The 15,260-nt window shown below is 18.5% G+C and overlaps 1 protein-coding gene and 1 pseudogene across 2 annotated transcripts, besides 6 other annotated features; both read right to left on the bottom strand.

The window, feature by feature from the left end:
- The first annotated feature begins 655 nt into the window (after nucleotides 1-655).
- Nucleotides 656-1,071: a repeat region.
- Nucleotides 1,072-1,272: 201 nt separating this feature from the next.
- PGAL8A_00187200 (fam-f protein) lies at nucleotides 1,273-3,205 on the bottom strand (the record flags this gene model as incomplete). Its single annotated transcript, XM_028670554.1, has 3 exons — nucleotides 1,273-2,959; nucleotides 3,037-3,095; nucleotides 3,164-3,205. 3 exons carry the CDS (start codon nucleotides 3,203-3,205, stop codon nucleotides 1,273-1,275), a joined length of 1,788 nt encoding a protein of 595 aa, XP_028527295.1.
- Nucleotides 3,206-4,989: 1,784 nt separating this feature from the next.
- Nucleotides 4,990-5,870: a repeat region.
- An 861-nt stretch (nucleotides 5,871-6,731) lies between these two features.
- Nucleotides 6,732-7,283: a repeat region.
- Nucleotides 7,284-8,269: 986 nt separating this feature from the next.
- Nucleotides 8,270-8,802: a repeat region.
- Nucleotides 8,803-9,475: 673 nt separating this feature from the next.
- Nucleotides 9,476-11,439, bottom strand: PGAL8A_00187100 (annotated as a pseudogene). Its single transcript has 3 exons — nucleotides 11,398-11,439; nucleotides 11,272-11,330; nucleotides 9,476-11,192 (listed from the first exon to the last, which is right to left on the bottom strand). Coding segments are annotated over exons 1-3 (1,818 nt in total).
- Nucleotides 11,440-13,210: 1,771 nt separating this feature from the next.
- Nucleotides 13,211-14,096: a repeat region.
- Nucleotides 14,097-14,983: 887 nt separating this feature from the next.
- Nucleotides 14,984-15,260: part of a repeat region that runs on past the window's edge.

Raw genomic sequence — 15,260 nt, 5'->3', positions numbered from 1 at the left:
TTAGGTATTTCAAAAATGCGTAAAGAACGTATAATAAAAAATAAATTTTTTTTTTTTGATTTAATAATGAATGACTAATTATAAAAAGAAATAAATTTTATCAAGAAAAGATTAACTCTGATTAAGGATAAATGTGTCTTATATTTTGGATACTTGTAATGAAATATATATGCTATAACAAAATTATATAATAATTTTAATTAAACAATATTGACGCTGTTTTAAAATTTTAGAGAAATAAGAATAATAAATTATTTATTAATATAATTAAGGAATTTTAAATTTAATGTAATGTAAATTATTTGTTATATATTATATATTTAAATTAGGATCAGTATTATTGGTTAATAAAAGGCATTATTAATCTTAATGGCAATAAAAAGGATTAGCTATATGAAGAATACCTAGTTGGTCATACACACGCAAAAAAAAAAAAAAAAAAAAAAAAATTATTACGTTTATTTTGTTTTTTTTCTTTTGATAAATTGAAATACCTAAAAAAAATATATTTATTTTTTTTGGAGAGATTTAATGAAAGAGAGAAAATTGGTAAGTAATAATATGGAGTAAAATTTAGTACAAATAAAAGTGAGATCTTAAACAGATAAAAGATATTTACATATAAAAGAGTTTAATTTTCATAGAATTTACATTTTTAATTTGTGAGAGATATTTTCATACATATGACAATAAAATTTTCACGTAATTAATATTTATATAATTAATTTGTATTGTTACTGATAGTTTATGTTGGTTAATTCAACAGCAATATATACTAATTACTGAACTCATAACAAAGACACAAGTAATTTACATTTAATTAATAATGAATGTTCAATAAGGATTTAAATTTATAATAAAAAGAAGGAATTTTATTAAAGTAAATAAATGCCTATTGAAATCAAGGAATGCTGAACAAAATAGATCATATAATTTAGAATCACTCGTTCAAAGCATATAAAAGTATATATAAATACATCAAAATCGTAGAGAAAGTTCTACATGCTCTTTATTAACTTGTTTGTTCAGTACTCTAGCAAAGTCACCGAACATCCAGTTAATAAATCAATTATATACAATATTTATTTTTATAATAAATAAAATAGTATAGGTAACCCTACATCCAATTCATTAACTTGACACTTTAGTGTACTTCATATGTGATTTAATATCAAATTGATAAATCAAAAACAAAATTAAAATAAAAATGAATGTTTCAAAAGTAATTATAATAATGTACATATTTTTTTTTGTTTGTAAATACTATTTTTTTCAACACAAATTTCTAATATAAGTATATCTATATTTTTTTTCATAACTACTATCAAAGTTTATAATTTCATACAGAAAATATAATATAACATTTTTGTTCAATAATTTTTTTTTTTTAGAACTGAAATAATGTTTTTCTGATTTATGCAACTCATTGTTTAACATATTTATTAAGAATCTAAAGAAAGTAAACTTACGTAATACTCTATCCATGTCGCATAGTACTGAAGATAAATGACTAGAGCAACTCTCAATATTATTAATAAAACTATTTCTTTCATAAATTTCGGCATATTTTAATATTAAATTTTCAGATTTATTTTTTGGAATAAATAAAACTTTTTCATTTATTCTTCTGTGGGTACCTATAAATTTTTTTTTATCTATCCTTCTATTTTTCGATTCATTTTTAAGTAATTGTATAAAATTTCCATACTCATTAATTTGTTTCTTACATAATAATGAAAATACAATAACTTTAAATATCTTTTCGATACTATTTATATCAACTGATCCATAAAGCTTGCTTACCAATGATCTAATACCCGTATTATTCACATCGAAACCGAAAATATCTTTTATATAGGTTTTAAATTCAACTAAGGATTCTTTTATCTCTTCTTTTTCTTGTAAAAATAAATCACATATTTCATTTAAAATCATATGTTTAAATAAAATCTCCTTATATTCTTCTTTTAATTTATCTAATTCAAACTTATTTTTCGAAAGGTTTATTTCAAGTATGTATGCAATAAATGATATTATACATTTTATGTCTCCATTTAAAATTTTATTTAATACCATAAATAATTTATGTGTTTTATCCTCTATTGTGCGATCTAAGGCTCTATTTATATTATTAAATAAATCATTAAATTCATTAACGTTTTCCTTTATACAAATAATTGTGGTAGATCTTTTTTTATTAAGTAAAAATATGGAATTAGTAAATTCCTTAAAAATATTTTCCATTTCATATCTATAGTAATCAATGATATCAGAATTATCTCCATGAACATATTTAAGAGGAAACATATTTTTACGAAATATTAAATAAATAATAGTATAAATATTGTAACTAAAAATACCATTACTAAGTTTAGAAAAAAATATATCATTCTTTTCATTCAGTTTGCTAAAATAGTCAAAGGAATTTTCTAACCTTAAAGGAATCTCTCCACTAAATTTTATCTGTTCTAAGTATTCATGTGCATCTTGTTCATTAATTAATATATCAATGTTATCTCCATTGTGGTTTAGGGTGATTTTAACATCACTAAATTTTAATAATTCAGATTTATCAGAAGCGGTATGTCTCTGAAATACCGTATTTATATGATCTTCTGCATCGTCAAGTGATCTTTTTAAAAAATTTAATACTTCATATTTGGTAGTCTCTAAACTGTTATATATTGATCTAATATGCTTTTTCTCTTTTTCTAAGCATTTGAAATAATTTTTTAAAAATATTCCATCTATTAATTTTACAAATAAATATCTTGAATCTCCAAAATATCCTTCAGTCAATGTGTTTTCATAATTTGATTCTCTTCTGTTGTATAATAATTGTACATCTTTCATTGAAAGACCTGTGGAATTTATAATATCCTCATCTTTAAAATCATATAATTCCGCTAAATTTCTTACTAATTTTATTTCTATATGCCTTATAAATTTGAGTTTATATCTGATAAAATATAAAAAAGAGTTATTAATTTTATTATGAATATATAATATTTTTTTTTAAAAAAAAAAATTTAATACTTCTTTGATTTATAGTATGGATGAATGCAACAGAAGTAAATATATACTACTATTGTGATCTATAAAAAATAAAAAAAAAAAAATAATGAAACGTTTTTTTTTTTTTATTTATTCTAAATAATATTACCAAAAAATAAAAATGATATAGTAAAAATAAATGAATTTTCATTTTAAAATTTGTTTAATTCTTTATATTTTTAAAAAATATTTAAAAATAAAGAATAATCTATAATGAAATTTCATTTCGGATTCCTAATTGTATACTAAAAAAAAAATTTTCATTTAAATTTTCTATAAAATGCTAGATTAATCTGTTCATTATATAAAATAAAACATTTTCTTATTTAAATTAAAGTGGTAAGATATTTTATAATTTTCTTAATATATTTTAGTTTCCCTTTAATTAATATTCATATATTATAACATAAACGAAAGAAATTCTTTTAATTATGATTTAATACAATTAAAAAATACATAAGTTTCTTTTTATATTTAAATGTTAAATATAATACATATACATATTTTTTTTTTCTAGTTAACTACATTTAATAAGAATTAAGTAATAATTATTAAAACTTTTAAATTTATGATTTTTTGGTTTTATTTTTCCCTTTCAATGCTTATATAAATTCCATAAGAATAAAACAGTAAATTTTAAATCATTAAAAAATATATTTAATAAAAAACAAACAAGATCTCACATTAGCATGCTTTAAATGTCAAATATAGTACTTTTTGCTTATTCTAAATCTATATATGTTAAAATTCTAATTTGTTTTAATTTTTTTTTTTTTTTTAAGAACATAGTCTAATGATATACTTAATACTTTCATTGCATGAAAAGAAACAGTAAAATTGTGATAAATGTAATTTTTTTTACTATTTTAATGAATATTATTTAGAAAATTTTAAACTTTCATTATAATAAATTTTAATATTTTTAGGAACAAAATGAATTAAAATATGTATATTATTTTAAAAAAAAATATTTAAATAAATAATTATAATATATCCTCAATAAAGTCAATATTCAATCATTTTTTCTTTTAGAATGTTTTCAAGAAAAAAAATTGCTTTTAAAAAGATTACATAAGATTATAGATTATAAAAAATATATATAAAAATTAAAATAAATATATAAATTCTTTCTAATTTTATTTTATGAAATGTAACATGCTTTCATGTGGGGTTCGAATTTAATATTGTTAAAAAAAAATATGATTATACAGTTTTTTTAATTTAATCTTCTTATTAATATCAATATTTAATTTTTATTTTATCGCAATATTTTGTTTTTAAGTAATCTATATAATATTTATATTCACTCATAAATATATACATTTGAAATTTTATATTATTTTAGCCTTATTTATTGTTATTTAATTTTATGTAAAATGAGTTTAAAAAAAAAATTTTTATTTTATCTTATTAATTTTAATGTTTCAATCACATGATAAATTATTTATTAAATAGTTTTAATATTTTTTATAATAAATAATCAGATTCACACACATCAACTAATAAAAATATCTTCTTATTTAATTTACTAAAAATTAGCTATTACAAATAATTATATATACTCCTATATAATTACATAAAATAACAAAAAAAAAAAAATTTATATTATATTAAATATGACAAAGCATACGATTTTTCATAAATTAAACAATTAATATCAATTTCTTAGTTATGCCTGCTGTATTACAAAAACACTAAATGAAAATAATATACTATCATAAAAAAAATAAGGTATTTAAAATTCATTTATTTTATAGTATAATTTAATAATATGTGTTGTAGCGTTATCATCTTAGTTTTCGAATTTTCTTTACAAAAAATTAAAGAATTATTATATTAATGCTTGTATTTTTCTCAAATATTTTATACACGCAAGTAAATATTTAATACATACTCTTTTATTTTATTAAAAATTTAAATATACCTATAATACTATTTATTAACCTTACTCAACAATCATGAGAAAAGTAATTGTATTACTTTGTTTTTGTACTTTAACATTCTTTATAGTAGCATGTTTTTTTGGTATACTTTCATTTATTTGCTATTTTTAATATTAATCATTCTATAAAATAAAAGAAAAACTCTTTTTCAGATATAGAAATAACTTTTTCATTTTAATTCATATATAAAATTTGGAGTTCTTTTTTTATTTTCCCTTGAGACTTTTATTTGACTCATTAATTATGTTATATATATCTCATATATTTTGTTGCTTAATAATTTGGTTCTTTAGTTAGAATTTATATTCTTTTATTTCTATAATATATATGTATTGTTTTTAATATTCTATTTTCAATTCTAATTAGTTCATATGAAAATGACCTATAACATTCATTTGAGATATTTCTACTATAATATCTCATGTAATTTCTCTCATCTTTTATCATTTCAAATGAAATACTTTTGCTAAAATGAATTACCTTTATGTAGCTAGTAGACTTTCTTTGATTTTATTTAATTCATCATATAATTATTTCCCTCAGTGAACTTAATAAATGGCACTAATTTCAGATATAGTTTTAGACGATAATTTTATAAAAACAGGGAATACAAAATCAACTGCAAACATAATAAAATACGATGTTATTCATGTTTGACTTGAGGGACATTATTACTAATTAATTCTTTAACTTGAAATATTTATTCAAAGAATATATATTTTTGTTCACACAAAGCCTTCCATATATAATAATGATTTTTATGAAAGTCTTCCGTGATATTACTTCTTTAAGCATAAACATTAGAATGATATAATTTTATTTGTAATTATTTAGTAATATAAACTTGAAATTCTTGAAGAGTGTAAATAAAACTACGACATAAAAGATTATTTTATGGAAATATTATTTATAAATCAAGCATTCTAAAACTTTATGGAGCTTTGTATAGTTAAGTTAGTAAAGAATATATAGAGAAGTCTTTCTGTATTATATTTATCATAATATTAATTATATTATAAATATTTATCAATTTTTTCTAATTTAAATTATTTAATATAACGAAAATAAAATTTTTCCTTTTAAGTAAATGTTGACATATTTAAATCACTTTATAACAATTTATCTCATAATATTAACTTTAATATTTTACACTTGAGTCATCATATGAACTCTTCAAATGATATTACATGATAATTATAAAATTTAATTTTGGTACAAGTTATACATTATTCAAAAAGTACACAATCATTTTGTTAAAAAGCAAAAATTAAAAAAAAATATATTTTCTTAAAATTTAAGAAAAAAAAATAATAAAAAATTATCATTAACATAATAATTTTTTAAATGCCTGTTCAGTGGCTTCTCTAGAATAAAAAAAATTACAAAAGAGCATGTGGAATAAACTCTACTTGATTTAATTTTAATTTAATTGAGATTTAAATTTAAAATTTTTATTTATATTAATCGACATTTAATACTAATTAGTTAATTGTTTTTTTTTAAGTTAATTTACGCGACACTCCAAAATTTGATTTCTTTAAAATTATATCTTAATCTAAAAAAAATATACATTCCATAGTAATTTACATACAACCTCTGAAAAAAAAAAAATTAACTTTTTGCTTTTTAATTATATTTTTTTTTTTAATAATAAAAAAGAAATTATCATAAAACATTTACGTTATTGTTATTTGAAAAAAAAAAATATATGATATTTTTTTTCATAAATAGTAGATACTGTTTTATTAACTGGGTGTTCTGTGAATTTACTAGAGTACTGAACAAACAAATTAATAAAGAGCATGTAGAGTCGCCTCTACGATTTTGTTGTATTTATATATATTTCTAAATGCTTTGAACGAGTGATTCTTAATCATGTGCTATACTTCGTTCAGCATTCTTTAATTTCACTAGACATTTATTTACTTTAATAAAAATCCTTATTTTTATTAAATATTTAAATCTTTATTGAATATTGACTATTAATTAAATGTAAATTACTTATTTCTTTGTTATGAGATATGTTCAACAATTTAAATATATTGATGTTTAATTAACAAACATAAACAATTTGTAAAAATGCAAATAAATTATATGAATATTAATTACGGAATATTTTATTGTCATATTTATAAAATTTTCTTTTACAAATTAAAAATATAAATATAATACAAATTAAACTCTTTTATGAAAACATTATTATCTTTTTAAGATCATATTTTTATTGGTGCTAAATCTTACTCTCGATTTTAATTTTACCAATTTTTAATTTTTTCTTTCCCTGATTAAAAATTCTTTTAAAAAGAATAAATATATTTTTTTCTTCGTTAGCACAACAAACTATGTATCCTTCATATAGCTAGTCCTTTTATAACCAAAAAGATTAATGATGCCTTTTATTAACAAATGATGTAAAGAGACTCAAATTTTACTGCATAAACTAAATTATTAGGTTATATATCTAAAAAAAATATATGAGGTTCAATTAAGAAATTTGATACAAGTTATTGATAGTAACAAGAAAAAACCTGAACTTATACGTGAATAAGAACTTGAAAACTATTCCGATATTTATAGGAGAAATATTACAATACCATATGAATTAAATTATAATGGAAACAATAAGATAAATGAGAATATACAAAAAGAGCTCGAAACTGTGAGACATCTCAGATAGAATAAAATAAAATAATGCCATTATTTTTCTTAAGATGATGGAATATTGTGTACAAAAATATTACAGGCTTCATTTGTATAATATTTAGATGAATAAATAGAATAAAAACATTTTATTTTGTGCATAATAAGTTGTGGGGAAAATATGCCATCATAAATTCATACGACAAAATAATCATTCAAAAAGTACATAAATTAAGAAAAAAAAATATATATTGGCACTAAAAGTGAGTACACTAAAAAAAAATAAATAATGATAATAATTTTTTTCTTGGATTATGACACGGACATAAAAAAAAAAGTGTTCTAGGATAATATTTTTTTATTATTTTCTTTTTTTTTTTAGAGTACACATTTATGATTGCACATAATATGCATGGTTAAAAAAAGGCTTCATTAATCTTTTTGGTAATAAAAAGGACTAGCTATACGAAGAATATGTAGTTGGCTGTGCTTAAGGGAAAAAAAAAAAAAAAAAAAAAAAAAAAAATTATGGAATTTTTTTTATAGTTTTTTTCTTTTAAAAAAAATAGATATACGTAAAAAAAAAAAAAAAATATATTTATTTTTTTTAGATGATTTCAATTGATAGGAGGAAAAGATTGGTAAAATAAAAATCTGGAGTAAGATTTAGTATCAATAAAAATAAGATCTTAAAAACATAATAATGTTTTAATAAAAGAGATTAATTTGTATTATATTTATATTTTTAATTTGTGAGAGAAAATTTTATACATATGACAATAAAAATTTTACGTAATTAATATTCATTTAATTAATTTGCATTCTTACTAATTGCTTATGTTTGTTGATTCAACAGCAATATATTTAAATTGCTGAACATAACTCATAACAAAGAAATAATTAAGTTACATTTAATTATTAGTCAATATTCAATAAGGATTTAAATTTTTAATAAAAATAAGGATTTTTATTAAAGTAAATAAATGCCTATTGAAATCAAAGAATGCTGAACAAAATAGATCACATAATTAAGAATCACTCGTTCAAAGCATATAAAAGTATATATAAATAAATCAAAATCGTAGAGGAGGTTCTACATGCTCTTTATTAATTTATTTGTTCAGTACTCTAGCAAAGTCACCGAACATCCAGTTAATAAACAAATGAACGATATAATATACACAAAATAAAATGTTTTTATGGTATATATTCATCTAAATATTGTGTAAAAGAGGTATGTAGTATTATTTATATATTATGCACGTGCATCATATGCTTATTTTTTTTTTTAAAGAGATTATGTAGCACATTAATTATTTCAGAAATTAGTAAAGAACGTAGAAATAAAAAATAATTTTTTTTTTTTTTATTTAATAATAAATGATCAATTATAAAAAAAAATAAATTTTATAAAAAAAAAAATTAACCCTGATTAAGGATATATGTGTATTATATTTTGGACACTTGTTATAAAATAATTAAGCTTTAACTAAATTACATAATGATTTTTATAAAACAATATTGACGCTGTTATAAAATATTAGAGAACCAGGAATAGAAAACTATTTATTTAACATATAATTAAGGAATTTTAAATTTAATGTAAATTAAATTATTTGTTATATGTTATATAATTATGTTAGGATCATGTATTATATACAATATTTAAGTTTATAATAAATAAAATAGTATAAGCTACCCTACATCCTATATATTAACTTGACTGCTTATTATATTTCATATGCAATTAAATATAAAAAAGATAAATCAAAAACAGAATGAAAATAAAAATGAATGTTTTGAAAGTAATTATAATAATGTTAATATTTCTTTTTATTTTAAAACACAATTTTATTCAACATAAATCTATAAATATATGTATATTTATATTTATATTTATATTTTTTTTCATAACTACTATCAAAGTTCATAATGTCATAGAGAAAATATAATATAACATTTTTGTTCAATAATTTTTTTTTTTTAGAACTGAAATAATGTTTTTCTGATTTATTCAACTCATTATTTAATGAATATATTAAGAATCTAAAGATAAGAAACTTATGTATTCCTTCATCCAGGTCCAATAGTGCTGAAGGTAAATCCATAAAACAACACTTAATATTATTAATGAAATTATTTCTTTCATAAATTTCAGCATATTTTAATATTAAATTTTCAGATTTATTTTCTGGAACAAATAAAACTTTTTCATTTATTCTTCTGTGGGTACCTATAAATTTTCTTTTAGATAACTTTCTATTTATTGATTCATTTTTAAGTAATTGTAAAAAATCTTCATACTCATTAATTTGTTTCTTACATAATAATGTGAATACAATAACTTTAAATATCTTTTCGATACTATTTATATCGAATGATCCATAAAGCTTGCTTACCATTTATCTAATACCCGTACTATTCACATCGAAACCAAAAATATCTTTTATGTAGGTTTTAAATTCATCTAAGGATTCTTTTATCTCTTCCTTTTCGTGTAAAAATAAATCATATATTTCATTTAAAATCTTATGTTGAAATAACTTCTTATTATATTTTTCTTTAATTTTATCCAGTTTAAACTTATTTATCGAAAGATTCATTTCAAGAATATGTGAAATAAATGATATTATACATTTTATGTCTCCATTTAAAATTTTATTTAATACCATAAATAATTTATGTGTTTTATCCTCTATTGTACGATCTAATGCTTTATTTATATTATAAAATAATTCATTAAATTCATTAACGTTTTCTTTTATAGAAATAATTGTTGTAGATCTTTTTTTATTAAGTAAAAATATGGAATTAATAAATATTTTAAAAATATATTTCATTTCATTTCTATAGTAATCAATGATATCAGAATCATCTCCATTAATATATTTAAGAGGAAACATATTTTTACGTAAATTAAAATAATCAGTAGTATAAAATAAGTAACTAAAAATACCATTACTATGTTTAGAAATAAATAAATCATTCTTTTCATTCAATTTGTTAAAATAGTTAAAGGAATTTTCTAACCTTAAAGGAATCTCTCCACTAAATTTTAGCTGTTCTAAGTATTCGTGTGCATCTTGTTCATTAATTAATATATCAATGTTCTCTCCGTTTTTCCTTAAGGTGATTTCTATATCATTAAATCTCAGCAATTGAGATTTATCAGAAGAGATAAGTCTCTGAAATACCGTATTTATATGATCTTCTGCATCATGAACTGAACTTTTTAAAAAATTTAACACTTCGAAATTGGTAGTCTCTAACGTGTTATGTATAGATCTAATATGCTTTTTCTCTTTTTCTAAGCATTTGTAATAATTTTTTAAAAATATTGTATCTATTATGTTTACGAATAAATTTCTTGAATCTCCAAAATAGCCTTCAGCCAATGTGTTTTCATATTTTGCTTCTTTTGTATTATATAATAATTGTACATCTTTCATTGATAGACCTGAAGAATTTATAATATCCTCATCTTTAAAATCATATGATTCCGCTAAATTTCTTAATAATTGTATTTCTGTATGTCTCATTAGTTTGATTTTATATCTGATAAAATATGAAAAAGAATTATTAATTTTATTATGAATATGTAATATTTTTTTTTAAAAAAAAAAAAATTAAATACTTCTTTGAGTTATAATATGGATCAATGCAACAGAAGTACATATATACTACTATTGTGATCTATAAAGAATAAAAAAAAAAAAAACAATGAAACTTTTTTTTTTTTAATTATTATAAATAGTATTACCAAAAAATAAAAATCATATAGTAAAAATAAATGAATTTTCATTTTGAAATTTGTTTAATTCTTTATATTTTTAAAAGATATTTAAAAATAAAGAATAATCTATAATGAAATTTCATTTCGGATTCCTAATTGTACACTAAAAAAACATTTTTATTTAAATTTTCTATAAAAAACTGGATTAATCCGTTCATTATATAAAATAAAACATTTTTTTTTTTAAATTAAAATAGTAAGATATTTTATAATTTTCTTATTTTTTTTTAGTTTCTCTTTTATTAATACGCATATATTATAACATGAAAGAATAAAATTCTTTTAATTAGGATTTCACACAATTAAAAAATACATAAGCCTCTTTTTATATTTAAATGTTAAATATAATACATACACATATTTTTATTTTTTCTGGTTAACTACATTTAATAAGAATTAAGTAATAGTTATTAAAACTTTTATATTTATGATTTTTCAATTTTATTTTTCTCTTTCAATGAAAATATAAATTTCATAATAATAAATCAGTAAATTTTAAATCATAAAAAAAATATATTTTAATAAAAAACAAACAATGTTTAATTATAGCATGATTTAAACGTAAAATAATGCACTTATTTCTTTTTCTAAATCTATATATGTTAAAATTCTTATTTGTTTTAATTTGTTTTTTTTTTTTGAAATGCTTAGTCTAATGATATATGAATTACTTTAATTTTATAAGAAGTAACAGTATAAATGTGATAAATGTAAATTTTTTTACTATTTTAATGAGTTTCATTCAGAAAATATTAAACTTATATAAAAATTATATATTATTATGAACAAAATAAATTTAAATATTTATATTATTTTATAAATTAATATTTATTTAAATAATTATAATATTTCCTTAATAAAGTCAGAATTATATTATATTTTCTTTTAGAAGGTTTTTAAGAAAAAAATTTGCTTTTAAAATGTTTACATAAGATTATATTTTATGTAAAATAAATGTAAAAATTAAAATAATTATATAAATATTTTCTAATTATATTTAATTAAATATAACATGCTTTCATATGGGGTTTGAATTTAATTTTATTAAAAATAAAAATGATTATACAGTTTTTTTAATTTAATCTTCTTATTAATATTAATATTTAATTTTTATTTGATCGCAATGTTTTGTTTTTAAATAATCTACATAATAATTTATATTCATTCATTAATATATACATTTGAAATTTTACATTATTTTAGCCTTATTCATTGTTTTTAATTTTTATGTAAAATGTGTTTAAAAAAAAATTTTTATTTTATCTTATTAATTATAATGTTTTAATCGCATAATAAATTATTTATTAATTAGTTGTTTTAATATTTTTATAATAAATAATCAGATTCACATAGAGAAAGCAAACAAATATCTGCTTATTTAATTTTCTAAATATTATCTAATACAGATAATTATATATACTCCTTAAATAATGACATAAAATAACAAAAAAAAAAAAATTTATTTATATTAAATATGACATAGTATACGATTTTTTATAAATTAATCATTAAATATCAATTTAATAGTTATCCCTGCAGTTTTACAAAATACTAAATGATAATATACTATCATAAAAAAAAATGAAATTTAATATTATTTTATTTTTTAGTATAATTTAAGTATATATGTTACAGTGTTCTCATCCTAGTGTACGAATTTTTTTTACACTAATGAAAGAATAATTATATTAATGCTCTTATTTTCCTCAAATACCTTACATGCACAAGTGAATATTTAATACATTCTCTTTTACCTTATTAAAAATTTAAATATACTTATAAGACTATTTATTAACCTTACTCAACAATCATGAGAAAAGAAATTGTATTACTTTGTTTTTGTACTTTAACATTCTTTATAGTAGCATGTTTTTTTGATATGCTTTCATTTATTTACTATTTTTAATATTAATCATGTTATAAGATAAAATAAAAATTTTTTTTCAGATATAGAAATAACTTTTTCATTTTAATTCATACATAAAATTTGGAATTGTTTCTTTATTTTCCTCTGTGACTTTTATTAGAATCATTAATTGTGCTTTATATATTTTACATTTTTTGTTCATTAATAATTTGCTTCTTTTTTTAGAATTTAAATTTTTTTATTTCCATAATATATATGTATAGTTTTTCATTTTCTATTTTCAATTTTAATTAGTTCATATGAATAGGACATATATCATTGATATCATATATTTCTACTACAACGTCTCATGTAATTTCTCTCATATTTTGTTAATACTAATGGAATAATATAGCTAACACCAATAACCTTTTTTGCAACTAGTACATTTTCCTTAATTTTATTTAATTCTTTGCATAATTATTTTCATCAATGAACTTAATGGCTCTCATTACAGATATAGTTTTAGGCGATAGTTTTATAAAAACTGGTAATAAAAAATCAACTGCAAACATAATAAAATACAATGTATTTCACATGTGGCATGAAGGACATTATTTGCTAATTAAATCTATATTTTGAAATATTTATTTAAAGGGTATATATTTTTCTTCACAAAATGTTTTCCATATATAAGAAAAATTTTTATGAAAGCCTTCCTTGATATCACTTCTTTAAGAATAAATATTTGAATGATATAATTTTATTTGTAATTATTTAGTAATATAATCTTGAAATTCTTGATTAGTGTAAATAAAACTACGACATAAAAGAATATTTTATGGAAATATTATTTATAAATTAAACATTCAAAGACTTTATGGTGCTTTGTATAATCATGTTATTGAAGAACATATATAGAGGCCTCTTTGTATTATATTTATCCTAATATTAATTATGTTATAAATATTTAACAATTTTGTGTAAATTAAATTATTTAATATAACGAAAATTAAATTTTTCTTTTAAGTAAATGTGCCATATTTACATGACTTTATAGCAATTTATCTCATAATATTAACTTTATTATTTTAAACTTGAGTCGTCATATGAACTATTCAAATGATATTACATAAGAATTATGAAATTTCATTATGGCTTATGTTATATATTATAAAAGAAGCATATTATTATTTTGTTAAAAAACAAAAATTAAAAGAAAATATATTTTTTTAAAAAATAACAAAAAAAAATAATAAAAAATTATCATGAACATAATAATTTATTAAATGCCTGTTCAATAACTACGCTAACATAAAACAAATTATAAAAGAGCATGTGGAGTTAACTCTCTTGACTTAAATTTTTTTTAATTAAGATTTCAATTTAAAATTTGTATTTTTATTAAACAACACCAAATACTAAAAAACTAATTGTTTTTTTTTAAGTTAATTTACTCGACACTTCAAAATTTAATTTCTTTAATATTATATTTTAACTTAAAAAAAATATACATTCCATAATAATTTACTTACATCCTCTCAAAAAAAAAAAAAATTAATTTTTTGCTTTATGATTATAATTTTTTTTTTAATAATAAGAAAAAAGAAAATAATAAAGAAAATATTATCATAAAACATTTAAGTTATTATTATAAAAAAAAAAAAACAAAATATATGATATTTATTTTCTTAAATTGTGGATACCGTTTTATTAAGTAGGTGTTCGGTCACTTTACTGGAGTACTGAAAAAACAAATTAATAAATAGCATGTATAGTTTCCTCTACGGTTTTGATGTATTTATATATATTTTTAAATGTTTTGAACGAGTGATCCTTAATTATGTAATTTACTTCCTTCAGCATTCTTTCTTTTCAATAGGCATTTATTTACTTTAATAAAAATCCTTATTTTTAATAAAAATTTAAATCCTTCTTGAACATTGATTATTAATTAAATGTAAATTACTTGTTTCTTTGTCAT

Source organism: Plasmodium gallinaceum (genome assembly GCF_900005855.1).
Source record: "Plasmodium gallinaceum strain 8A genome assembly, contig: PGAL8A_v1_70, whole genome shotgun sequence".
In the NCBI taxonomy this organism is placed as follows: Eukaryota; Apicomplexa; class Aconoidasida; order Haemosporida; family Plasmodiidae; genus Plasmodium; species Plasmodium gallinaceum.
The sequence above is the reverse complement of the archived record's forward strand: the minus strand, read 5'-3'. Positions and strand labels throughout refer to the sequence as shown.